This window comes from Lontra canadensis, unplaced genomic scaffold (assembly GCF_010015895.1).
Source record: "Lontra canadensis isolate GAN:19392208 unplaced genomic scaffold, GSC_riverotter_1.0 scaffold25, whole genome shotgun sequence".
Taxonomy (NCBI): domain Eukaryota; kingdom Metazoa; phylum Chordata; class Mammalia; order Carnivora; family Mustelidae; genus Lontra; species Lontra canadensis.
Window position 1 is genome coordinate 804,239 of NW_022631019.1, and position 22,543 is coordinate 826,781.

At 57.3% G+C, this 22,543-nt stretch overlaps 1 protein-coding gene across 1 annotated transcript in view; it reads right to left on the reverse strand.

The window, feature by feature from the left end:
- Positions 1-22,543, reverse strand: part of CFAP74 (cilia and flagella associated protein 74) — a 64,808-nt gene that overhangs the window by 33,145 nt on the left and 9,120 nt on the right. Inside the window, 14 exon segments of the mRNA XM_032863178.1 lie at positions 1,288-1,406; positions 1,891-2,064; positions 3,615-3,773; positions 5,253-5,457; positions 6,626-6,783; positions 7,563-7,665; positions 8,073-8,183; positions 8,793-8,966; positions 11,441-11,548; positions 13,382-13,480; positions 15,021-15,167; positions 15,281-15,356; positions 20,060-20,062; positions 21,493-21,583. Of these exon segments, the coding sequence (XP_032719069.1) occupies positions 1,288-1,406; positions 1,891-2,064; positions 3,615-3,773; positions 5,253-5,457; positions 6,626-6,783; positions 7,563-7,665; positions 8,073-8,183; positions 8,793-8,966; positions 11,441-11,548; positions 13,382-13,480; positions 15,021-15,167; positions 15,281-15,356; positions 20,060-20,062; positions 21,493-21,583 (1,727 nt within the window).

The following is a 22,543-nucleotide window of genomic DNA, read 5'->3' on the forward strand; positions in this document are numbered from 1 at the left end:
GAGTGTCGGCCTCGAGAACACACCTGGACACCAGCTGGGGAGACGTCCACAGCTGTTCAGAGGTCTGGGTCCTCAGTGAGCCCTAACGTGTCTAAGAAAACCAACCCAAGCCTGCTGTGCTTTGGAGGAGCTTCAGGACCCTGGAGACAAGGAGTCCAGAGGGAAAGCCAGACACCACCCAAGGGCTGGACCTTCGGGCTGACACCGACGTGCCAGCAGAAGCCACAGGAACCAGAAGATGGGGCGGGGGGACAACCTCAGGGCAGGACTCCAGCTCCAGCCCCACTGCGGAGTGCTTCGGGTGCTGAGGGAGCAGACACCCTGAGTCGGGCCCCTAGACACCCCCCAGAGACCCACAGACCAGCGTGAAGTCCGAGTAGACCACAAGTAAATCCTGCGCCTCCAGCATGACGGCAGGACGGCAGGACAGAATAATGGGGCCAGCAGCAGTTCCCAGCTGGGCTCTGCCCACACAGACCTTTGCAGATGGCACAAGAGCCTACAGCACTGCCGGAGAGAGAGAAGGGGGAACGCAGATGCCCGTCTGACCTACAAGCAGCCCCCAGAAGTGGACAGCATGTCCCGCATGGGAGAAGCTGACCAGAGCCCAGGTCAGCGAGCACAGAGTGCAGGGACAGGCGGTGGGGATGGGCGGTGGGGACCTGCCCTGCACCCACGCGCTCCAGCCAGGAGTCCTAGAGCTGTCCCGGATCATCGCAGGCTTCCAAATGCATCAACTAAAAGCTGGTGGAAACCAGGAAGAAGCTTTTTTAAAACCGAAGGCAAAATGCTAAGGAGCAGAAGCAAAGAGAGACATTGCCGCAGACACAAGCAGGTCAGCACGAGAGAAAGGAGGGGAGAAGTAAAGCAGGGGAGAAGCAAGCGTTAAAGGGGACCAGGTAGATGTGAAAAGGTCCAACTCACGCACCAGTGGGGTCGTAGAAGAAGAACGTAGAAGCACGGTGACAGAGAGGACACACAAAGACAGCTGGAGGGACTGTCCTGAGGCAAGGATGGCTTTAACCTTCTCATAGAAAAGGCCCAACAACCACCAGGGACATCTTACCCAGAGTGGGCGGCACCAAAACACGGACAGGGAAGAAATGTGGCTGCCACAGCCCTGATCACGCCGGCGGGGGCTGACCCCAGACAGGACAACCCAAGCTGACAGACTGGGCCGCCTCCCAGCGGAAGGCATTAGCCCAGACCAAGGCCACCTGGGTGTGGGGTAGCAGCTCTGACACACAGGGGACCGCACCCCCCGGGCCTCGCCCCGTGGCCTCTCACTGGATGTGGATGAAGTCCTGGAGATGCTCCTCCACGCCCACCAGCTTGCAGAAGTTAATGGTGTAGGTGGCGTTTGTCAACGTGATCTTTTTCTTGTACACTTTGCCAATATCAAAATCCTGGAAAAACCAGAGAAGTTCTTCTGAGCACGTGGCAGCCTCTCCCCATGTGCCCTTACGCCCGCGTGCTGAGGACATGAGGACGCCGGCAGAGACAGCATGGGGAGCACCCTAAGAGCTCAGCAACAATTCCCAAGGTCTCCCGACTTAGGAAGGGCCTCCGGAGACTCGGGAAGAGCCCAGAGAGCGGGAGCGGGGAACAGCTCCCCAGGGACCTCGGACAGCATGGGGTCGGGGCTGGCACCGGGCTCTGTGTCACGGAGGGGACAGTGTGCCATCCCAGGAGCCCGCCAGCACCCTGTCCTGCAGAGTCTGGTGACTGAGACGACGTGTGAGCGCTGACCTCCTCACGTCCCTTCCCAGGGAGGCCATCGGCTGGGACGAGGGCCCTCCCGGGGCTGCTGTCTGACCCCCCAGCACCTTCAGCACGGGGGTGCCGGTAGTGCCACGCCCCGACTGCGGCCCTGCGGGCTCTCGGGCTCACCTTGAAGTGGACGAGCCGCGGCTTGCTCTTGAAGGGGCGACCTCGGAACTCGCGCCCGGACACCACCTGCCTGTGGGTCACTCGGCTGCGCAGCTGCTCCACGGTGCGGGCCAGGATGTCCTTGTCCATCTTCGTCCCCCCCACAGGCTTCCGGTCTACCTCCTCCTTGGGCACCTGAGGTTCCAGGAAACGGCAGCTGATACTCGAGGGCCAGCCCGGGTCCAGCGAGGTGCTCTCCCCGCGGCCGAGAGCAGCTCGGTCAGTGGCTGCAGAGGTTAGCGGCGCAGAGCCGGGGCCGGAGCAGCTGAGGGACAGCCTGCACTGCCCGGCAGGCCGCTCAAGGAGCCCAGCGATCGCGAGGCCAGCGGTCCCTACTTCAGACAGAAAGGACAGATGGGAAGAGTAGACCCATCCAGGGTCCCAGCAGATTTCTGGGAAGTAATGGCAGGCCAGAGTTTTCTAGATTTTTGAACAGTTTATTTATTTATCTGTTTTTATTTATTTACTTTTTTAATTTTTTTGGCAGGAGAGCAGCAGAGGGAGAGAGAGAATATTTTTCTTTTTTAAGATCTTATTTATTTATTTATTTTAAAATAAATTATTTTAATAATTTAAACAATTTAAATAAATTTAAATTTAAATACATTATTTATTTTTAAATTTATTTATTTGACAGAGACAGAGCGAGAGAGGGGGCTGTGGGAGAGGGAGAAGCAGGCTCCCTGCTGAGCAGGGAGCCCGACACGGGGCTCCATCCCAGGACCCTGGGACCATGACCAGAGTCCAAGGCAGACAGTCACCAACTGAGGCCCCCAGGCGCCGCAGGAGAGAGAAAGTCTCAAGCAGGCTCCGCGCTGGCCCTGGGCACCTCAGTGCTCAGGTACCATCTGACTCTCGATTCTGGCTCAGGCCGTGATCTTGGGGTTGAGAGACGGAGCCCGGGTCAGGCTCCACGCTCAGTGGGAAGTCTGCTTGTCCCACTCCCTCTGCCCACACCCCACACCCCCAGCCGTGCTCTTTCTTACTCTCTCTCACATAAATAAATAAATCTTTTAAAAAAAAAAATAAAGAGCTAATGTCTCAGTAGCAACAAAGCAAAATAAAAAAATGACGTGGAGGCTTAACTGATTGAGCTACCCAGATACCCCAGTTTCCTAGATTTTTAAGCTTTTTAAAAAAATATTTCATTCGTGTTGAATTAATTAGGACAGGGTCAATGAAGATTGTCTAGTGGACATTCTTTTAAACATCTCCTTCCAAAGGGCCACGTTCCCATTAATTCTTGGCCTTGTGACGGCCACTGAAGTTGTGCACTTAAAGGCTCTACGTTCTGCTCTGCAGCCCGACAGCTTCATCTTGCCTCTAGGAATAGTTTGAGAAATTTTGGGAAATATCTGTTGAAATCCAGAAACACTGTATCTTAGAAATTTCTCTGACCTTTGAGAATGGCAACCCTGTCAAAAATAAGTAAATAAAACAAACAAAAAAAAGATTTTATTTACTTGACAGAAAGAGAGAGCACAACCAGGAGGAACGCCAGTTTCCTAGATTTTTAAATCAGGCCAACAGGAAGGTTTGGAAATGTGCAGCAGGGAGCGGCACAAATAAGACTGTCCCCCTGGGCGACGGGACTGAGGGCACGGGGCTCAGTCTGCAGCCTTGGCTCCAGGCCATCAGGCGCCCCGCATTTCCAACCTCGGGTCCTGGAAGCAGGAAGCGCTCACCTGGTACGGCTTGTAGTCTTCCTTCCAAAGCCCGGGGATCTCTGGCTCGGCCAGCGTGTCATCTTCCCAGCTGGTGTTCCCGGGGTCTCCCTGGACGGACTCACTGGAAATGGCTTCCAGTAACTGTGAGGCTCTGGGGGGTGTGGCCCCGTTGCCATCCTGTTGTTGGGGAAGAGAATGTGGTAACTAATCACAGAAAATAGGGACGTTACAGATCAGCGAGAAGAAAATAACCCTCACAGAGAGCCCCTTGGGGCTTACCCGGGGACCGGAATACAGTTTGTTTTGTAACTTTTCCCATTTAAAATGTAAGTATCTTGGGACACCTGGGTGGCTCAGTGGGTTAAGCCACTGCCTTCGGCTCAGGTCATGATCTCAGGGTCCTGGGATCAAGTCCCACATCGGGCTCTCTGCTCAGTGGGGAGCCTGCTTCCCTCTCTCTCTCTCTCTGCCTGCCTCTCTGTCTGCTTGTGATCTGTCAAATAAATAAATAAAATCTTTAAAAAAAAATGTAAGTATCTTTATACAGCATTAAATATTTTTCTCCAACACCCACAAAAGAATCCACAAGACACCAACTGGTATCTTCTCACCAACCCTTAGTTTTGCACAATTTCTAATTTTTGCTCCTATGAACCACACCCCGGAAAAGTCCTTCACGGCTACCCCTCGGAGGACGCCTGGTCCTGGGACTGGGCTTCAGTGGGGCCTGGGCACAGCCTCCCTACAGGGCTCCCAGTGTGGACGGGCAGGGAAGGCTCCTGGGGCAGCTGGCTGGAGACTCCGGCCAGGGGGCCAGAGGGCCCGGGGGGGCAAGAGGAGGAAGCGGCAGGGAGGAAGGCCCGGAGGTGAGGCAGCTCAGTGTGGACACGGGGCCGGGGAGCAGGGGAAGACTGAAGACCACCTCGGGACAGAGTGAAGGCCCCACAGAGGCCGAGGGCAGTGCCCCGAGGGGCTTTTCGCGGCCGTGCATTGGTTGGAGCCAGTGCCCCGGCCCTCGAGGTTTTGGGGTATACAAGGGCAGAAGTGCCGCCCTGGGCCCAGGCGGGGGGCCTCATGTCCCTGCCCCACATCCCCAAAGACAGGTCAATAGGTCAGCTGCCGGGGGCTGGCCGGAGTTGGCCCTCAGTAGGGATGGCGGCGTGAAGGGATGAGGGCATGCACGAGAAGGAGGACGCAGGAGTCTGAGGCACAAATGCCCCCTGGGCCGGGACTGGCCTCTGCTCGTTGGCCTGTCCCAGTTACATAGGGACAGGTCGGGCGACCGGAGCCACCATGTTGCAGGCGATGCTTCCTCCAGTGGAGTCCCCAGGGGGAGGCTCCCATGTGGATGGGGCACCAGAGACCTGGGTCTGTGTGCCTGCGGCATCACCCAGGAAAAGACAGCTCTCTGGTGGGCGCCCCGTGGCCTGCCGCCCCACCTGCTGCGGAGAGGACACGCCCGCCCCCGTGGGGTCCCCCAGCAAGGACAGCCTGAGGAAGAGCACACTGGAGACATCCTGGGGCAGGACGGGCAGTTTCTTCCGTTGGATCTTAGCCGGAGGGGTTGATACAATGACTCCAGGTCCCGGGCCCTCGGGTCATCCGTCTGCGCCCCTGGAGGTGTGCACTTTTGACGGGCAAGGGCTCCCGGCTCACCAGCAGGTGACAGTAAGGGACTGCTGTGTCCTTCCCTTCACAGACGTCCGTGATGTAACTCCACGTCTTCTCCCGCAGAGTCGGCTGGTCCCGGGCCTTGGCAGGGGACGACTGTTTCCTCTTCCTGCTCTCTTCCTTGGCCTCCTCTTTCAGAATCCGACCTACGATCTCTTGCTTTCTGAGCCTCTGCTCTTCCTCGAAGGTGCTGTGGGAAAACACCATGTGGGCCAGAGCGGGCGAGATGCACGGTTTGATCGGCTTCTGGGGTGGGGGGTTGTGGAGGCAGGTGGCCCCGGCTCAGCACAGTGACCCTCAGGAGATACTTCCGCAGGGACCCAGGTCCAGCCCCCGGGCAGAGGTTGCAAGGAACTGGTCCTGGCTCGAGCCCCTGGCTCCTGAGGGAGCAGATGAGGCCAGGAGGGCTGCCAGGCTGGAGACCCAGGACTTAAAATTCCAGCCCAGCCTGGCCTAGGCCCAGGACCCACAATAAACCTGACCCCACAAGTGCGGCCCCGGGCCCCTGGCTTCCAGGCTGGCGGCTGGGGCACACCCACTGAGGCACAAAGCAAGGCCACACTCACTCATCCCGGCTCCTCCCCGCTGGCCCTCCCTGTGCCAGGCCTGTGCCAGACGGCGGGGGTCGGGGGCTTTGGTGGAGCTGCCCTGGGGAGCCTGTAGTGGGGTGGGGTGATGGCAAAGCTCCTGTGGTGACACTCAGGGCACGGTGACTCCTAGACTGGAGATGCTGTCCCCAGGGAGACGACCAGGAGGCCACCCCTGGGTAGACCCTAACGGTGGCCATGATGGGTTGGGGGCTGGGGGGCTGGTAGTGGGAGAAGGGACACGCCCCACAGGAGGTGAGCAGGGGCAGAACACTGATCTTGGGATCTCGGGAAGCCCACGCCTGTGGGGGGCTTGGGGGCGGGAAGCAGGGCAGGGGCAGCCTGGGGGGCGAGGTACGGGGGGGGTCCCAGGGGGAATGACAAGGATGCAGGATAGTGAGGAGGCTCAGTACCGGGTGCCCTTTTGGAGGAAATCAGAAAGGGGAGCCCAGGAGGGTGAGCCCAGGCTACCCAGAGCCCCCGAGAGGAGGGTCATGGACCGCCCACAGACAGGGAGAGCGAGCCACTCTGGGGTCTCAGGGCAGCTCTTGAGATACCGGGAAACCAGGCCAGGAGCCTGAGGATGGCTGCGCCGGGGAGACAGGGCCGGAAGGCTCTGGGGCCCGGCGGAGGCCCCATGTGGGGGGTCTGGGGCGCAGGGTGTGGCGGGACGGCTGGAGCCTCCATGCGAGGGGGAGCCCCGGGAGGGAAGCAGCCTGCCTGGCTGGGCTGGCCCAGGGGCCCCTCCCCCGGAGCGCGCCTCGCACTCACCGGTTCTGGGCTTCCAGCTCCTGGCACCTGCGTTGATGGAAAAGGTGTCTGAAGGCGTCGCCACCCTGGGCCAGAACCATCTCCTTCTCTGTCTGGGACTTCTGCTCAGCCAGCTCCGCCTTCGCCTGGCTCCATGCTTGAAATTTCCGGAGCGTTTCCTTGGCAATAGAGAGCATTGGCACACACACGTGCACACACCCCCCGGAACTTTCTGTCTCACTGGGGAAATTAAACTAGCTCTGAGATTCCTGAAGACAAGTTTGCAGAGCCCCGACCCCTCACCGGCCCCCCGCCCCACCCACTGACCCTCCCTCCTCAAGACCCTCAGGGGCTTCCTGCAGCCTGAGGGCGCCGACTGCTGTCTTCTGCTGGCCTCTGCCCACTGGTTGTTTCTTGGCCTCCCTGGGTTTCCCACCAAGAGGCCTGCTCTCTCTTGCCTCTAAGCCTTGGCAAATGCTGTTCCCCTTCTTCCCCTCTCCACGTTCCAGGCCCAACTGCCATATCTGAGGCCCCGGGGGTGTTGCTTCCTCCAGCAAGATCCTGGACCCCTGCCCACGGCCTCAGGAAGCCCTGGTCCTCCTGGAGCCTTGTCGCCTTGTCATCACTCCTCCCACAGACCAGGTCCCCTGAGGACAGGTCTGGGGGCTTTCTTCCTGCCCAGCTAGGACCTGGCTAGGGCCAGCACAGACCGGGGGACAACAGATCCTTGGGGGAGCGACTGAGTGGGGAGTCTGAGGACATGGGACTCCCGTCTGGTGGAGCGGGAACTCAGGAAGACGCGGCAGGGCGGGCCAAGCAGTGTGCAGGTGTGGAGCCCTGCCCGGAAGGACACACGCCTGCCTGGACAGGCTCCTGGAGGGTTGCACAGGGCCCTGAGGGTGTCAGGAGGCTCTTGGGCTGTCCCTCCAGGGATGATGGCTGTGAGCCGGGCACCTACCCTGTTGGCTGTGATGCTGTTCTTCAGGGCCAGGACCGCGTCCATGCGCCTTCTCATGTGTGCCCGGGCCTCCTTCTCCTCCTGCTCCTCCTGCTCCCGGCATCTGGGGGAAGGCGCATTTTTCACCAGAAGGACCAAAATCTCATTGATGCGCAAGAACAGGACCAGGAGGAGCCTGGGGGTTGGGCATGTCCACCAGGGAAATAATGGACTGTGGCGACATGGAAGGCACAGTGCTGTGTGGGGCGTCTGTCTGTCCGTCCGTCCGTCTGTCACGAGGACATGCGGAGACACGTCTCCCCGGACTGGAGGCTGTTGCCGCCTCATGGGAGGTCCTCTTCTGAGAACAAGCAGGTGATCAGCTCAAAACTAAAAACACAGTTTTATTATTTTTTAACAGTAAGGTGATGATTTAATAATAAAATTGGGGAATTTTAAAACAAAAACGAAGGATCCATTCTTCTGTTTCTCCTCTGGGGTATCTACGGGAAGAGAGTCTGAAAATGCTACCTTCTCAGGGAAGCCTTCAGGAATTTCACTGCCGTCTTGCGATTCCTCTGGGCGTCTTCCACCAGCTTCTGGTGCCTAAGCCCGTGCTCCTTCTGGAGGTACGTGGACTTCCTGTGGGGGCACAGGGCAGTGGGAACAGACACGCGTGAGCCTCAGCTCTGCAGGGGCCACGCCCACCTGGAGAACAGGTGTCCAGAAGGGCCAGGCTGGTGACACCTGTGTGCTCGTGCCAAGGGCAAGGGCCAAGATGGGGACACGGGGCAGGACGGGCACCACGGACAGGACCAGGACCCAACTGGAGGGGAGGGGTGGCTGAGGACCCCATGAGCGACAGGGTCTTGGTTCCCAGAGCAATCTGGCAGCGGACTCGCTGGGACGGGGAGGGGAAGAGTGGCGAGGACCTCGGGAAAGGAGCTGGGGGCTGTGCCCAGGGAGTGGGGTGCTCCCTTCACAGTGGGACGGGGCCATGGCGCACGTGCGGACGTGCCCTGCCCCGCTCAGGAGTGGCCCAACAGGAGGCCCCCGCACCCCGGGAACTGCGGGGTCTGAGCCCTTGGGAGTAGCCCGAGGAGGAAAGGGAAGGAAAAGAGGGTGTCAGGTCCAGCAGGGGGAGGGGTGGCGCTGAGGAGGACTCCGGCCGGGCCATGGGCTGGGGCAGGGCTCAGCGGGGACAAGCCAGTCTCTCCAGAGCCACAACGCCCGCAGGCCCTCAACACCCACCTCACCCTCAGCAGCCTGTTCCACTCCGCCTTCTCTGCAGCCTCCTCCTCCCTGCGGAGCTGCTTGGCGGCCTGCTCCCAGCGGCGCTTCCTGCCAGCCGCCTCCTCCTCCCAGGCAGACTTCCGGGCATCCTCGAGCTGTCTCTCCTGGATGGCAACGTGCCACATGCTGCTCCTTCAAACAAGAGACACTTCTGTTTGTGTCGGTGACGGTGTGGGACACCTGGGCCCGCACCCTCCGTGGAGTGTCCACTCCAGGGGTCTGGGAGGGCCTGGTCAGCCAGTTTTGACCAACACCGATGAAGGTCGGCTTGTCCTCCTGGGAGCCCTCTGGGCCTGCAGCTGCTGGAGAGTGAGGCTCCCCCTTCACCTCAGCACCTGCGGCCCCTGCCCTGCTTGAACCTGGATCTCCACCTGGATGGCCCATGGGCACCCACCTGCCCCGGCGCCCACCTGGCCTGTGGACGGGGCGACATCCTGAAATAGGCCAGGGGCGCAGGTGGGAGACGCTGGCCTTGAAGGGGGCTCCCTGTGGTACTGGGACATGGAGGGGAGGGGGGCTGGGGTTCTGGGGGTTTCTGGGCTCTGGCCATGGATGGGTGGCAGGAAGGTTTGGCTGATTGATTATGGGGTCCCTAGGCCTGAAATAGATGGGGGTTTCACTAAGGTCCCACTTTCTCCAAATAATAATCTCCAAATAGCATGGTCAGTCAGAGAGAGGTAACTGTGACAGGAAGGTCAGAGGGCCAGACGCATGCGGGAGGTTTTGGGAAGGTACACAGACTCGGCCCCTTGGGGCTGAGCACCCAGTCCACCCGCAGCAGAGGGCCGGCCAGGCTGCACTCTGCACACGCCCTTCACGACGCAGACGGTCCTGCCCCGAGCTGGGCATGGCGGTCTGTGTTCTGGGGAACAGCCGCTTTCTCTGGACACAGAACTTCCTTCTTCACCTGCGTCCCTGTCACTGCTGCGATTCCCTGAGAAGCACAGTCGCTCAGCTCACCGTGCGCCACCATGACACCATGCGATGGCATCATCTTAGAGACGGAAGTGCCCAGGTGAGGAGGAGGCTCAGTTCCCCACATGCCAGGCGCCTGCGGGCTCGATGGCTGGTTCTGCCAACACCACGTCTGGACGCCAACTTGAGACTCAACACGAGGTGGCCAGTTCCCAAGGCGACAGCCCGTGACTCTGCGTCCCGTATGCACACCCTGAGCACCTGCCCCCACCTGGCCTCTGTGGATCCAAATGTGGCAGCGGGGATAGCACGTCACTTCTGAGATGACACCGGGGCTTTGGGTTTGCTACTTCCACTCCCCCTCCACATTGCTCACCTGGGGGGGCTGTTCCGAGAAGCCCTAGGAGGAGGCCTCTGTTGGGGACAGCTAAGTGGGCCCGGAAGCTGACCCCCATCCAGCCCAGTGAGCCTTCAGATGCCACTAACTTGACTGCCATCCTTAGGGGAGACCTTGAGTCAGAACCACTCAGCCACACTGCTCCTGGCTTCCCGACCCTCTAGAAGGCTGAAAGAATGCTTGTGCTCAACTGTGGACGCACTGGGTTGCCGCTATGCACAGGAGTGCAGATCACCTGGACCCTGGCCACGCACAGGAGCACAGATGGATCTGGGAATCTGACAAGGCAGGACCACAGCTTTTTTGTGGCTCTGGTGAAGATGACTGCCCAGCTGGGTGCTGGCTGGTGAGCCCTGGCCTTGGGGCCAACTGTCAAGCAAGGGCCACGTAAATGCCTTCATCCTCTCTGGCTTGCTCACAGAAGGATCCACCATCCAGGCCACCTTCCTCTTGTTCCCTCCTCTCTCTAGATTATGGGGAGGGGGCTGTGCTTTAGCCCATAGGAGCCGGGGATCGGGCTGGACTGTGCTGAGCTTCCAGAAGGGAGGGGTTCCGGACTGATCCCCGGCCCCGAGACTTGCTGGGGGCCGCCATGGTTCTTCTAGCAGAGGTGTGGCCTGCGGCCGACGCCCTATCCTGGTCCTCTCTGTGCCTTCCTGCGTGTTTCCCAGAGGCCACCTGGCCAGCGCTTGGGGGAGGGGGCCCCTATGCAGGCGGAGCAGGGCACGAGGGACAAGAGCTCTGACCCGTCCTAGATCCCTTTCTTGCTTCAAGGAGCTAGAGGCAAAGCTGATATTTGCAATCTGGTCTGCGAAACACTGAGGACAACGCAACACTCTCTCTTCTGGCGGAGCCTTCACAAAGGTTGTGAAACACTTAAAAAAATGTTTTTTAATAGAAAGAAAGTGTGGGGGCGGGTGGAGAGAGAAGGAGGGAGCACGTCAGGCTGACCCCCGCTGAGTGCAGAGCCTGGGGCGGGCTCCCTCTCAGGCCTGAGACCACGACCTGAGCCCACGGCGCGGGACCAGCCAGACGCTTAGCTGACTGAGCCGCCCGGGACACCCCTGAAACACTTGTGTAAAACAGTGCTGGGGGCTCTGTTAGCACAGGACAGGAAAGGGGGAGGAAAAGCAGATTTCACAGGTCTCCTAATGTATACAAACATGGAGAACGTGGGCAACACTTCAAAAAACGTGAAGTCTTGTCCTTTCAATGACTGAACGAGCTCCTTCCAGGTCCAGGGCAGTTAGAGGTCAAGCTGAAGGCTCCCGCCCGCCCACCGCACCACACTCACTCGTCCTTCCGCAGCAGCTCCCTGATCTGCGCCTGCAGGACTCGCTCAGCGTCCAGCTCCCTGCAGAGGCGTCTGGACACCGCCTGGAGGCGGCCCACGGCTGCACTGCTGAGACACAGGGGCAGGGGAGCAAGGGAGGCAGGTGAGGGCGGCTTGGCCCCGAGACCCCCGGCAGCCACCAGGGTGGCCTTCTCCTGGCCTTTTCATCTTCCTGAGAGAAACCTGTCTAAACCTGCCAGCGGGGATGGCAACGGGTGCAACGTCCTGTGCCCACTGCCGGCTGCTTGGCCAGTCATAGAACTTGCCAGACAACCTGCCCGCGTCACGCCACGGCCCACTCTCCCCCAGCGCCAGGGGCCAGCTCCAGCCTGTCCGAACTGCAGGCCACTCAGATCCAGGAAGGACCCGGCGCCCCTGCCCCAGGACTGCGCCGGGAGGCCAAAAAGCCAGTGGGAGACTCTCGGTTCTTTTTTTTTTTTAAAGATTTTATTTATTTATTTGAGAGAGAGGCAGTGAGAGAGAGCATGAACGAGGAGAAGGTCAGAGGGAGAAGCAGACTCCCCGTGGAGCTGGGAGCCCGATGCGGGACTCGATCCCGGGACTCTGGGATCATGACCTGAGCCGAAGGCAGTCGTCCAACCAACTGAGCCACCCAGGCGTCCCGAGACTCTCGGTTCTAAGCCCACTCTGCGTCCTCTCACGTCATTCCCCTCTTGCATGCTGCAGTTGGGGCCGGCCAGCGCACCACCCAGTCGTCCTAACCCCTGGTGTGTTCTGACGTAATGACAGGGACACTGTGATAAATGTGGTAGCCAGGGGGGCTGCCTTGCGGGAAGAGCCTAGGATGATGCTGCCCACAGGACCCGGCTTGTGCGGGTACCACGACGGCTGGGGAGGGGCTGTGAGCTGCTGGTCGGTCCAGGCATCGTTTCCGGACACCTGGCCTGCTGTGTCCACAGAATCAGGAGGATTTCAAAATCCTACAGAAGAGCCTGTCTCTCCCTGCGGGGGCTGGGCTGCAAGCTTCCCAAAGCTGCTGCTCCAAGTACTAGCGGGCTCCTGGCCCTGTCTGTCCTGCGGCCCCTGGAACCCCAGCACCTAGTGGCCAGGAGCCCCATCAGCCCTCCTGGGGCCAGTGGGGCCTGGCGCTGGCCCCTGTGGCGGACGCTCTTCCCTCTCCTGGCAGCAAGTGGAGCAGCTGCCCTCGGCCTCCAGCTCAGAGCGCCGGGACCAAAGTCCCATGGCATGCATCCCTTCTTAGCAGGGTGACCCTGGGCAGGTCACTAGTGTCCCCAAGTCTCTCCAAGGGCTGCTATGAAATTACAGGGCTGAAGTGCGAGGACACCATTTGGCTCCCAGGGGCACTCAGCGCATCTGCGGACGCCAGCCCCATGTGCGTGTGGAGCTCCAAGCCGGTGTGTCTGTGCAGCAGCCACGCAGACACTGGACCCCCCTGCCTGCCCTGTCCCCTAGTTTCGGTAGAGGCACCACCTGGCTGGGTGTTCAAGGCAAAGCCAGTCCTGACGTTTCTTCCCTGAAGCCCACTAGTACCCCTGCACTGTCCCCACAGAGTGGACCCTCTGTTGGGTGCTCCTGGGGCTTCGCACATCCCCACCCCCTAGAATGTTCTTTCCTGGTCACTGCAGGCAAGTTGTTTTCGTCACTCAGGTCCTAGCCTGGAGGAACTTCTCAGGAGGGCTCCCTGACCACCTGTCTCAAAGTAGTCACCCTTCCTGACCTCACGGCCACCAGCTTTCTTGTCCTCCTGATCACTGGTTTCTTTGTTTCCATTTTGGGTTGTGTCTGTTTCCCACACTGGAGGGCAGCTAGTCTGCTTCCTCGCACCGCAGGCCACAGGTGTTAGCCCAGATCCTGGTTGGCCTGGGACTAGGTTGAGCCCCGACCGCCTGCCCCCCTCAGCGCCCCAGGCAGATGACCTACGTGTTGTTGGCCTCTCTTTCCGCAGCCGTCTCCGCAGCCACGCTCGCCTGCTGCTTGGTGATGAGCTCCACCCTCTGACGGCAAGCGCGCAGCTCTCCTCTGAGAACAAGCCAGAATCTGGATGAGTGGCTGTCCGGAGCGCGGCCTCTCCGCAAGCTCTCCCCAGGGGCCTCTGACTGTTCCCCATCTTCAGAAAACGACAGTGGGGTTCAGGGCAGAGTGGGGCCTTTCCCTCCAGCTCCCCTTGCCTAGGCTGGGGACACGGTCATCTGTCCCCCTCGCCCAGGCCAGCGGCTGAGGTCACGTCATCTTTCCAGGGATTTCTCTCCCACCATCAGGTTGCATGATCACAGTGTTGGACATCTGGTTTCTGAAAACCCCCTGGGTGACCTCAGCCCAAATGGGAATGAGCATGAAACGGCAGAAAGGAATGAGCGCAGGCCTGTCAAGGGCAGAGGGGAGAGCCCTGGGGGCTGTGCACAGGGCGCACAGCTGTAGCCCCTCCTCGGTGACCCAGAACTCACAGACCCATCAGGACCACCAGCCAATGTGTGGGCCCGGACAGATCCCAACTCAAAATTCTAGTTCCTGTGATCAGCACAACCAAAGCAGCTCCAAACCACGTCCGGGGGACGCGCAGGAGCTGCACGGGACGGGCGCACGCTGCGGCGAGGACTCCGTCTCCTTAGGGGAAGTAACCGAGCAGAGGTTCTGCACAGGGTGTTTCTGTGTTTTTAGTATTTAGGAGTAAGGTATTGCGATTTCCGCAGTTTGCTGGCTAACAGCTGAGCAAAAAGAAATCACATGAACGGAGAAAGAAGGGACCGGAGAAAGCGATCCGCGGCGCACGAGCGACAGCTACACCCATGCCCAAAAGTTTCCAACTTTTCCGCAGGTTCGAACTTTTCTGCACAGACACCGGGGGAGCACGCGGAAGCGGGAGGGGCCTGTGGAGCGGGAGGGGCCTGCAGGGGCGGCGCCGTCCGCCGGAGGGCAAGCCCCACGCAGGCAGGCACCAGCCCGGCCGAGGCCCGGCGGGAACAGAGAGGGCAGCCTCTGCAGCTGCACGCGCCGCCCAGGACGCAGGAGGAAGCCTGTGCATCAAGGACGGCCAGGGTCCAGCGGCGGGGCCTGTGGGGTCGGCGGGGTCAGAGGGCTGGGCCGACGCCTCCAGGACCGGGGTTGCCCCGCCCACCGCCTCTCCCACTGCTCGCCACGCCCACCCCCTCTCACCGCCCCAACCCCAGCTCTCCCCGCCAACCATCGGTGGCTCCACCCACAACTCCCCCAAGGGGGGGGGCACCCTGCCCCGCCCACCACCGCTTTCTCCCCATGGCCCCGCCCATCACCGCTCGCCCCGCCCATCACTCACCACGCCCGCCGTTGCTCCCCCCAGCTCCGCCCCCCCCCTTGGTTTTCTTTTCTTTTTAAATTTATTTGAGAGAGAGAGAGAGAGAGAATAAGGGGGCGGGGTGGGAGGAGGGTCAGAGGGAGAGGAAGAAGCAGCCTCCCGCTGAGCACCCAGCACCCAGTGGGTGGCCCTGGAGCAGGTGGCGGGCGGGTCCCTGGGCCAGTGGGGGACGATCCTAGGACCCCAACATCACGCCCTCCCCTGAGGAGCCACCCCAGCGTCCCTCACCTGGTTCTCTGGACGCAAAGCTCCTTCTCCCGGCGCAGCTCCTCTAGGCGGCTCAGGGTCCTCCGCAGCCCGCAGGCCCGCCGTCCGTCTGGGGGGGCCGCCCTCGTCTCCTGGGCGCCGGCGCCAGCCTTGTGCCCCTGCTCGGGGCTGAACGTGGAAAGGCCGCCGACTGGCCTTGAAGCGCAGCCCCACCTTCCCGCCGCGGCCGCCCGCGCAGGCTGCGGGGAAGCTGCCCCCCCACCCCCACCCCGGGCTCTTACCCAGGCCGTGGCGCGCCAGCTCCCTTCCCGGCTTCTGGAGGAGGAAGTTCAACCGCAAACTCCGGGGCCTCTCGTTCTAGAAATCGAGGCAAGAGAAAAAACAAAGAGCAGAGAAAGTCATTCAGGTCCAAAGCCCTGGGGTAAACCCAGACCGGCTCACGCCGGCGGGCACAGAAGCTGCTGGTGTCTCAGAGCAATGGTTCTCCGAGTGTGGCCCAGGGAACCCCGGTGGGAGTGCCACAAACCCTTGCAGAATGTCTGCAAAATCAAAAACCATTTTCCTAACAACACTAACACATCATTTGCCTCCTTCATTCTCATTTCCTAAGTGTACAGCGGAGTTTTCCGAAAGGTCTCATGATACATAGTATCACAACAGGCTAACATAGATGCGCGTGTGAGAATCCGCCATCTTCTGACAGACCAGATTCTTTCTGTTACATAGAACAGGTTCAGTTTTGCTAATTTAAGTGAATAAATACAAACAATTTTCAGCTTTAATATTTAATACAGTAAATATTAAAAGATATAATCAACATAAAAGCTCTTTGGGTCTTCAATAATTTTTAAGAATGTAAAGGGATTCTCTGACAGAAAAGTTTAAGAAATATTGTCTTAGAGAATCTCTGTAGACTTCCAGCAAAACATGGCCAATGGAACCATCCAATAGCACATATCACCACTCCTTCATTTACTCTCAGTGGAAATGAGAGGAACTAAAAAAGGCATCAGTGCAAATCACAGGGAACATGGGAAAGAGAAGACAAGAAAACCCTATACAATTTTAGCAGATGGAAAGCTGGGTACTGATTTACCTCACCATATCCCACCATACTCACCTCACAACTCCTCACCTTACCATACCTCATCTCACCTCAACTAACCTTACCATACCATACCTGACATCACCACACCTACCTCACCTCACCTCACCATACCTCACTAATCTCAACTCAACTTACCTCACCTCACTACACCATACCTCACCTTATCTCACCACACCTCAGCTCACCTCACCATACCTCACCTGATCTCCTCTCATCTTACCTCACCTTACCTCACTACATCACACCCCACCTTATCTCACCTCTCCTCACCTCACTATACCTTACTTCATATCACCACACCTTACCTCACCATACCTCACCTAACCTCATCTTAACTCACCTCACCTCATCTTACCTCACCATACCTTACCTCAGTATCACCACACCTTACCTCACTTCACCAAACCTCACCTTATCTCTCAACTCACCTTACCTCACTTCATCTCACCAAACCTTACCTCATATCACTATACCTCACCTAATACCACTTCAGGTCACCTCACATCAACACGCTTCACCTCACCTCACCTCACCACAATACACCACAACTCACCTCATCTCACCATACCATACCTCACAACAACTCACTTCATCCTACCACATCTCATTATGCCTCACTTAACCTCACAACACCATACCTCACCTAAACTCCTCACCTCACTGTACTACACCTCGCCTCATCTCACTACACCTCACCTCAACTCACTTACCTTACCTCACCATATCTCAGTAATTTCAACTCAAGTCACCTCATATCACCCCACCTCTACATACTTCATCTAATCTCACCTCACCTCATCTCACTTCACCATTCTTCACCTTACTTCACTTCACAATACCTCACCCAATCTCACCTCAACACACCTCACCTCAACATACCTCACCTCACATTTCTACACCGCACCTCATCTTTTCCTTATCTCACCTAATCTCACCTCAACTCACCTCAGTTCATTTAACCACACCTCACCTCAATCACCATACTTTACCTCACCTCACTATATCATAACTACTTTATCTCACCACCTCACCTCACCTCATCATACCTCACCTTACCACAACGTACCTGACTAAAACTCACCACACCACAAACCATACCACACCATGCCTATCCTCACCTCAATTACCATACCACATCACTTCATACCTCACCTGACCTCATCTGACCTCACCAAACCTCACCTCACCACACCTCACCTCACCATACAACTCACCTCATCTCACCTCACCATACCTCATCTGACCAAACCTCACAACACCACAAACCATACCACCCCACGTCTCATCTTATCTAATATCACCATACCACACTCCACATGACAGCTCACCTCATCTCACCAAATCTCACATCACCACACCTCCCCTCATCTCACCATACTTCACCTCACCTTATCTCACCTCAGTTTACTTCAGCTGATCTCACCACACCTCACCTCACCTCACCATACTTCATATACCTCACATCAGCTCACTTCACTCTATCACATTTCACCATACCTCACCTAATCTCATCTCATCTTACCTCCGCTACCCACACCTCACATCACCACACCTCACCTCATCCCACCACACCTCAATTCACCTTGCCTCACCTCACCATACCTCACCTTTCTACACCTTACCTCACCTTACCACACAACTCATCTCATTTCACCATGCCTTACCTCACCTCACCTCACCATACCTCATATCACTTCACTTCACCCAGCACACCTCATCATACCTCACTGCACCACAACTCACCTTACCAGACCGCATATTACCTTACCATACCATACCCCACCTCACGCAACACCACACCTCACCTCACCTCACCAAACCTCACATTAATGCCCCTCACCTCACCTCACCTCACCATACCTCACCTCACCTCAGCTCAGCTCACTTCCACTCACCTCACATCAACTCTCCTCAACTCATCTCATCTCACTCCACCTGGTATCATCCCATCTCACCTCACCATGTCTCACTTCACCTTGCCTCACCATGCCTTGCCTTACCGCACCTCGCCTCATCTCACCTCATATCACTTACTGCACCACATCTTGCTTCTACCCACCACACTTCACTTACCTTGCCTCACCACATCTCACCTCACCAAACCTGACAATACCACAAACCACACATCACACCATACCTCACCTCACCTCAACTCACCATACCACACCACTCCACACCTCATCTTACCTCACCTCACCTCACCACACCTCTCCTGACAATACCTCACTACAACTCAACTCCCCTCATTTCACCTCAACTCATTACACCTCACAACACCACAAACCACACCACACCATACCTCACCTCAACACACCCTGCCTCACCACACTTCACCTCACCAAGCATCACCTCACATTACCACACCTCACTTCACATCCCCGTATCTCACCTCATCTTACCACACTTCACCTCACCTAATCTCTCTTCAGTTTACTTTAGCTATTCTCACCACACCTTACCTCACCTCGCCACACCACAACTCACCTCATTTCACCAGACCTCACCTCACCACACTTCACATACCTCTCATCAGCTCACTTCACCCTACCACATCTCACCATAACTTACCTCACCATACCTCACCTAATCTTATCTCATCTTACCTCCGCTCACCACACGTCACATCACCATACCTCACCTCATCTCACCATGCCTCAGTTCACATTACCACACTTCAGCTCATCTCCCACACCTCACCTCACCCAACTTCACCCCACCTCACCTCACCATACCTCACCTAATCTCACCTCAACACACCTCACCTCATATTACCACACCACACCTCACCTCACCTCACCACACCACAACTCACTTCATCTCACCACACTTCACCTACCTCATCTCACCTCACCTCACCATACCTCACCTAATCTCACCTCACCTCACCTCATCTTACCTCACCACATTTTACCTTGCCTCACCTCACCTCACCATACTTTACTTCACCTCACCACATCCCACAACACTGCAAAGCATGCCACACAACACCATGCCTCACCTCACCTCATCTCATTATATCACACCACATCTCACTTCACCCACCTGACCACACCTTACCTCACCAGAAACTACCCATGACAGCATCCTCACCTCATTTCCCATCACCATACCACACGACTCCACACCTCACCACATCTCACCTCACCACACCTCACTTCATCTCACCTCACCACACCACACCTCACCTAATCTCACCATATCTCACCTTAACTCACCTCACTTTACCACACCTCACCTCACCTCATTTCACCTCACCTAATCTTACCTCAACTTACTTCACCTTATCACACAACTCATCTCATCTCACCTTACCATACCTCACATCAGTTCACTTCACCCTAGTGCATCTCACCATACCTCATCGCACCCCACCTTACCTTACCTCACCATACCTCACCTAATTTCACCTCACATCTCATCTCACATCATCTCACCTCAACTCACCTTACCTCATTTCATCTCATCTCATCTCACCTCACACCTCATCTCACCCTACAACACTTCATCTCATACCACGCCACACCTCACCTCACCTAACCTCACATCACCATACCTCACTTCACCTTACCATACCTCACCTCATCTCACCTCACTTCTACTCACCTCATATCGACTTTTCTCAACTCATCTCATCTCATCTCACCTCACCATGCTTCACTTCACTTGGCCTCACCATGCCTCACTTTACCACACCTCACCTCATCTCACCTCATATCACTTGCACCACACCTTGCCTCTACTCACCACACTTCACTTGCCTCACCTCACCAAACCTCACAGTACCACAAACCACACCCCATCACACCACACCTCACCTCACCTCAACTCACCATACCACACCATTCCACACCTCATCTTACCTCACCTCACCACACCATTCCACACCTCATCTTACCTCACCTCACCACACCACACCTCACCTCACGTGACATCATCTCACTATATTTCACACCATCTTACCTCACCTCACATCACATCATGCCTCACCTCACCGGGCCTCATCTCACTACAGCTCACCAGACCTCGACTCCCCTCATTTCACCTCAGCTCACTACACCTCATCTCACCACACCTCACAACACCACAAACCACACCAGAGCCTGCCTCACCACACCTCATCTCACCAAGCGTCACCTCACATCACTACCTTACTTCACATCACCACACTACAACTCACCTCACCTTAGTCACCTCAATTCACCTTACCACACCTCACCCTCAGCTCACCATCCCTCACCACACACCCCCCCTCACTTCACCACACCACACCCCAACTCACATCTGACCTCACCTCACCATACCCTACTTCATCTTACCACACCTCACCTCACCATACCTCACTTCACCACACCTCACCATACCTCACCTCACCACACCTCAAATACCATGAACCACACCACACTATATCTCACTTTACCGCATCTCATCTCACCTCACCTCACCTCACAGCACCATACTGCACTCCACACTTCACCTCACCTCACCAAACCTCACATCACCACACCTCACTTCACCTCACCAAACATCACTAGCCCTCACAACACCACAAACCATTCCTCACCTCATGTCACCACAGGTCACCTCACCTCAAGCCCCCTCACCTCACCACACCACACCTCACCTCAGTTCACCATACCACGCCACACTGCACCTCATCATCTCACTTCGCCTCACTAACCTCACCACACCTCCCATCAGCCTGGCTTCCTCATCACTCCTTACTTTACCACACCTCACAATGCCATAACTCACCTCACTTCATCTCATTCTACCTCACCACACATCACCTCACCTCACCACATCCCACCTCGACACATCTCACTTGATCACCTCACCTCTCCTCACCTCATCCTACCTCATACCACCTTACCTTGCCTCACCTCACAATATGTCACATAACCTCACCTCACATCAGCATGCCTCATTACGTCTCACTTCAGTACTGAGAAAGGAGCCATGCTGGGGTTAGATGGGGGACCGAGGAACTTAGTCCGGGTTGGATTGTCCTGCCTGATGCCTAGCGCTAACCCAAATCAAAGCATGTCTTAGAAAACTGTGAGATTATCAGCGATTTTTTGGAGTCTAACAGCTTTCAGGGAAAGAAAACAAAAACAGGTCCTGTTCAAAGGACTGGGATGGAAATGGCTTCCCAGCTCTCAACAGAGATGGTCCAACCAGAACACCACGTGTGCTCCTTTCAGGATTCTCAGCCATAGTTTATCTTTCTGTCAACTAAAGACAGAAAAATGTAAGCTCCCTCTTTGAGAAAAAACATACAAGCTAAAACGATGTGGTCTCCCTGAAGACGAGGAATGAAGGGAGACCGTGAAGCGAATCACTCACCTTCGCTGCTGCGGAAACCGCGGCTGCCGGGGAGGATCTCACCGGCTCCTGCCGCCGGCCCGACGCCGCCCGGACGCGGCTTCGGCGGGGCCGGGACAGCGTCTTCTTCCATCTTGGGAAGCAGAAATTTTAGCTACAAACAAATGATTACAGTTACAGATGAATAAGGTCATAGTTTTCAAAAACCATAAATACTGGATTTCCTAAGAATTCTCAATTTCTCCTGTAAAAAGACGTTAAGAAAATGCACGAGCCGGAGCCTTGGAAAAAGCACTCGCAGCGCACGAACTCGCCCGCGGTCCTCCAACCAGGCCATGTAAAGAGCCCCTAAGTGTCAGCGATTTCAAGTCCCAAGTCCGGCCGGAGGGCACAGAAGTCTTAGGACACGCGCTGGGGAAGGTGCGGGAAGGGCCAGCGAGGCCGGGCAGCGGCGCGCGGCCGCCGCAGTCACCGGCGAGAAAGCACAGGGACGCGCCGCCGCACATGATGCCCCAAATCCAAAATCCCAACACCGAGTCGCGACCGGAATGACCCGGACGTACCACGGGAGCCAGAAACGCTTCTCCAGCTGTGCGCCGGGACCCGCGGGGACGCAGCCCGAAGCAAGTCCCGCACGCGCGCATCAGGGCGCCCGCACGCGCGCAGCCCCGACCGGACCCAAGCCAGCGTCCCGCACTGCGCCCGGGTCGCCGGACGGGATGACGCGGGGCCACACCGCACGTGGCTGCATCTCAGACACACGGCGGCGGGCAAAGGAGACGGACACGAAAGAGAACGAGGAGACCCGAGCGCGGGCTGCACTGTTCGTCCTCGGGGAGAGGTTCCAGGTTAAGGCAGGGGACGGGGCGGGGGCGGGAGCACCGCGGTGGCCCGCGACGTCCCAGGTCCTGCCGCAGAGGCGCTTCCCTGGGGGATGCGGTGATCAAAACTCACCCAAGCGCAGGTGCAGGACGCGCGGGGGAGCGTGGGGTGTGCGTTACAGCGCGGCTCAAGAGCGAGTCTTTGTTTTTAGGATCTTATTTATTTATTTGACAGAGAGAGAGCACCAGCAGGGGGGCAGCAGAGGGAGAGGGCGAGGCAGACTCCGCGTTCA